Source organism: Leuresthes tenuis, unplaced genomic scaffold (genome assembly GCF_036924035.1).
Source record: "Leuresthes tenuis unplaced genomic scaffold, fLeuTen1.0.hap1 SCAF_17, whole genome shotgun sequence".
Classification (NCBI taxonomy): domain Eukaryota; kingdom Metazoa; phylum Chordata; class Actinopteri; order Atheriniformes; family Atherinopsidae; genus Leuresthes; species Leuresthes tenuis.
The window spans coordinates 20,108,912-20,113,852 of NW_027325371.1; the positions used below are offsets into that span (position 1 = coordinate 20,108,912).

Here is a 4,941-nt window from a genome sequence, read left to right on the forward strand (position 1 = left end):
TACAAGATAGATAGATAGATAGATAGATAGATAGATAGATAGATAGATAGATAGATAGATAGATAGATAGATAGATAGATAGATAGATAGATAGATAGATAGATAGATAGATAGATAGATAGATAGATAGATAGATAGATGCTTAAACCTTTCTAAGTACACAGGGTCTTCTTAATTTTTCACAGGACTGAATGGTTGATATTACTTGTCAGAGACAGATAACTTATAATGTAATGGTAGTCAAGCTGATGATTAATAAATAGCCTCATGGTTGTGTGAAATAGACCAAAGTGACAGGCTTTAACAATGTGGACATATTTGATCCCACTTACAGGGAGAACAACTCATATCACCTAATAATTGTTTGACAGCTCTCGCGTTGAGATGATTCAAATGACATTTTTGACTGATGCAACTTTCCGCAAACTCGGCGACATAAAAGAAACGCGTCGTCCTCCCAAATCACCCTGTAAATCACGGCCTAAATAGTGATTCAAAGAAGCTCAGATGGCTGTTACAAGGTGGGAGGAATATTCATGCTTCTCGAGAAGATAACAGAAGATCGGAGAGAGGGCGAAGAACGAGTGGCTGTGGGAGGAGAAGGGGGCTCGTGGAGAGGAAAATCAAACCCACCCAGAGCTCCTCATACGTCACTGTTCACATCACAGATGTTCCCTCAGACACTCAGTGTGGGTTGTGGGCCGAGGCGTGTGGAGAGCGAGTATGGCTTGAATTGGCTTTTGTTGCGTGTGAGTTTTATGCGCGCATTGTGATACGTAGGCTTGCCGTGTGCGCAAATGGAGACTTGAGTACTACAGTGATATTTAAATGTGGTGCTTTTGAATGAGAGAAAATACATGTGTGCAGCTGTCACTAGTGAATAAAGAAGAGCAGGCCCTGAGCTCAAACAATGTGTTATGTACATCCCCTTGAATAAAGGTTTCGTGATAAATGAAAAATAGACCGAAAAAGAGAACTTGCGTGGGTGTGCCCGGTTCTGTTTCCACGTCCACGGCACAAACTAGAGGAGTTGTTATTGATGGAAATTAGACTATTTAAATCAGTTGAAAAGAGCTTGTAACCTTCCTCTCCAAAACAACTTGAGGTGAGAGCGTTGTAAACCGCAGCCTTCCCTCCCATACTCGTTTGAAGTGGTTTCTGCGAGTTGTGTGAGAGAGAAAATCTATCTCCTTTCTCAGCTAAGATCGGTCGACTTGTTCACTTGAACGTCACCAACCGCTTTTACAGGACAGAAATCCCCCTCTAAATTTTCCTGAGTCCACTCTGTGCTCAGCGTGTTTCTCTGTGTGGCGCGACGGTCACAAGTGCATTGACTGTTCTGTTTCTTTATATCTTCCTGTTTACAACGACATTTCGCTGTAGCTCCTCATTTATCATCTGTCATCCCAAATCTCAGCTATATTATCTGAGTTTTTTAGCATCCCTGATCCCTGAAAACTTGTGGTGACCCCTGACTAAAAGCACGGACGTTATATGACTCATTCACATCTTTCTGACACGGGACTTTTCCCCCTCTCTGTCCATCTTTTAAGGCCCCGGTGCCGCACATATTTGAGCAGTGATGCGTCCCACCAGAATGTTGTTCTTGGCAGAGCACAGAGCGTTTTCTATCCGCACAGACGCTCCTGTGCGCGTACGCCCACTCTCGCCTACTGCTCTGCCAGGCGGCTTGGCATCTCGAGACGCCCCTGGAATTCCTGAAGCCACTGTCATTTCCCCCTCGTGTGCAGTCTTTCAATTACACTGACACTTCAAAAATAACAAAATGATCTAAATTAACAGAGAGGTTTAAATTTAGGTGTTTCTTTTGGAGTCACAAAGGGTTTATTTCCACCAACTTCCTCTTATCGCTGTCCATCGACCTGATAACAAGTTTGCACTTTGCTCCATTAGTGCGTGATAGTTCGGTGTAAAGTTGCACAACAACCAGAGGAAATTCCACCACCCTTGTGAAGCTCGAGGCCCTTATCTAGTGGCATACAATACACGGAGGGATTAAGATGAAACCAGTTTGAATTACCTGGGCGGGGGTTCCCAGAAATCCTCCCCTGTGACGAAGTTGTCACCAGCATGCCCATATATGGACAGCCCTGTGCGTAACAAGGAAAGGCCTAAACGTAGGCTACGTCCTGTGCGTGAAAACACTGAAACCAGAATCTGCTTGTGTAAGAGTTTTAACTAGGAGACATAATAATAACTGTTATGGAGGGGAAAAAAAATCTCACCGGTCTTCCCACTCTTTCTTGCTATTTTATGTATATCAAATTTCTATGTTTTGTTGTTCTGTGTGTACGTATATGAAAAACAAACACTCAAGTCCACCTTTTCATTTTAAAGACACTTTACTTAAATACACATCACAAATAAAAATGACAAAAAAAGACACTGTAAACATTAGACATCAGTTTGCCCGGATCAACCGGGCAAACGAAATAATTTACACAATGAATAAATGCAGCATTGCATGACAATATCAGCTGCAAAATAAGCACAAAGTAGAACAATAATCATTCTCGTTTTCTGCCTTAAGTAAACTTGACTTGTGGGCTTGCGCTCACAGTGTTGCTCAGTGTCTGCTCAGTCTGGATGCTGCCCTGGTTTCGAGGCTTGAATGGTCCTATGAGCGGTGTCCAGCATCCGGAAGTACCATATCAGTCTTATCTTTTTACCCCTAAACAGCCTACAGAGTTGTCTACACTTGGCCCTGTGATGCCGACAACACATCAGCCGGTATTCCAGTGCTGCGCATGTAGAACATGACTCCAGTGTTATTACTTTTCAGTCTTGTAGTAGTCTCTGTCTTTTTAAAATGCCTCCATTTTGCTGGTAAGCATCAGCTGACAGCCGCTGCTCACGTGTGTCAGGACTTTCTGTTTGAGCTGGGCGACTTGATCCCGGAGCACCGTCGCAGTGTTGGAGAGCCCTGCGTTGTCATTCTTCAAAACTTTCACCTTCTCTTCCAGCCGAGCGATGCGCTCAAGCTTGCGCCTCCGGCATTTGGTCGCCGCAAGTCGGTTCCTCAGCCGCTTGCGCTCAGCCTTTATCCGCTCCTGTGTCTCCAAGTCGATCGGGGACATTGGAGGCGAGCCGTCGCTGCTCAGGAGGTCAGGCACGGTCTGAGGTTCCTCTTTGAGGGCGACTAGCCGCTGTGGATGGAGCCCGGAGCCCGGGAGAGAGTGCTGGAAGTGGTGGGCGCCGTGCGTCGAGGTCTGCGAGTGGTTCTGCTGGTGAGGCGGCAGGTAGCTGATGGTGGCTGTGGGGTAGCTGGGTGCGGATGACAGGTTCGTGTTCGGGCAGTAGGCGTTCAGTGTTGTGTAGATGGGAGGCTCTGGCTGCAAAGCGGAGCCGAATACGCTAGAGGCCGCCGCCGAACACGTCGTAGCTCCACCAGCACCAATAGACACGTTAGGAGGGGGCATCTGGTTCATCTTGTGGAGCTCGTCCAGCGCTTTCACAAACCCCTCTGCGAAGCCCTCCTGCTCATCGGTGATGCCCCGGTTGTAGAAGTACTGGCCCGGGGTGGGAGTGGTGATCACACCGTTACTGTTTTGGATGATGAGCCTCTCTAGTTCTGGGGATGCAAGCTTCAGGGACCCCACGTCTTGTTGCCCCCCTTGGTACGGGTCTGCCTCGGCTCTCAGCTGGGATTTCAGGTTGCGATAGGGCTCTGTCAAGTTCAAATTCATATTCTGCTTTAGCAGTTTGTAGTCGTGCATTGCTGCATCTGAGTGGCCGTAAGCCGACAGAAAAGAGTCGTCATGATAAAAAGGCTGTTCCATCTTTGTAGACATAAAGTCGTAGGAAAAGGTAAGCTTACCAGCTGCTTATAGAAACACAGTCTCTGGGTAATCAATAGTATTCAGTGTCAGCAGAATGCATGCATCAAATCAGGCACTCGTCGTCTCTGGAACAGTGTCCCAAAATTAAAACAGAATTTTGTAAAAATCTCTCCAAAGCAAAGAGTGAAAATCCAATAAACTGTATTCAGTTCAGTGTCAGAAGGTAAAAGTCTTTTCCAGAGTCTTATTGGTGCCTTCACAATCCTCTGAAGTTAAAGTAAGATCTCACAACTCCTATTTGTCGATGTTTCGCTCTTGCTGTTTGCTGATGTGTGTTCTGCCGTGTTAGTCGCTCCCTATTTTATACAAGAGTAGGCGCAAGTTGGGTGCCAGTGCGCCGCAGCTTCCTGATTGGCCAGACTACCCGGTCTCCACGCCCAAGGAGTACGTCGTCAAGTGACGCTAATGCCGGGAAGAGACGGCTGTAAACAAGCCTGTAGGCAAGACAGCACACCGAGGAGCGGAGTGTCATAAATAGAAAAACCCACTGTATTTACGCACGAGTTTTGCAGGTGTAAAAGTGAAATAAGTGGTTGTCGGATAAGCGAGGAGGTGAGATTATTTAGTGAAACTTAACCTCTGCCTTTAATTCGTCGGCTCATTCATTCGTGTGTTGTCAGAGTGTGGGAAGAACGCTGCTTTTCGTAACATGTTGACAGGGTTTATTGAGGAACGCATCAGTACGAGTCCTATTTGATGTTCGAGCCGTGAGAAATTAAATTTAAGTAAAATATCAAACTGCTGTCCTGTTTATTGTGAGCCGACCTGTGGAGGAAGTATACAGGCCTTATATGGACCTGATGACACACGAGTTCCGCCAGAGGAGAAGCAGGAAGACACGCCCGCTCATGCCTCTTTCCAGAAGCATTCCTGCTCCTGTGTAAACTCAATCCATGTGGCACATAGGGACTTTCTTCCTCAACAAGAAGAAGAAGTGAACTGAGCTTGAATATATCCCACAGGAAGTTTTAGATTATTTATCTTAGAAAGCAACACAGATTAGTACTCAGTAACAGTCAAGAGCCACTCCACATTACTTTGTATGTTTGCCAGAAAACAGGAAATGTGTATTTGAGGAAAA

The 4,941-nt window shown here is 45.9% G+C and overlaps 1 protein-coding gene across 1 annotated transcript; it reads right to left on the reverse strand.

The window, feature by feature from the left end:
* Positions 1-2,344: 2,344 nt before the first annotated feature.
* junbb (JunB proto-oncogene, AP-1 transcription factor subunit b) lies at positions 2,345-4,143 on the reverse strand. Its single transcript, XM_072368588.1, has one exon. It carries the CDS (start codon positions 3,810-3,812, stop codon positions 2,826-2,828), a length of 987 nt encoding a protein of 328 aa, XP_072224689.1. The 5' UTR covers positions 3,813-4,143; the 3' UTR covers positions 2,345-2,825.
* Between the last annotated feature and the right edge of the window lie 798 nt (positions 4,144-4,941).

Excerpts from the sequence above, each read along its gene's own strand:
- junbb (XM_072368588.1), bottom strand. The coding sequence starts at position 3,812 with ATGTCTACAAAGATGGAACAGCCTTTTTATCATGACGACTCTTTTCTG.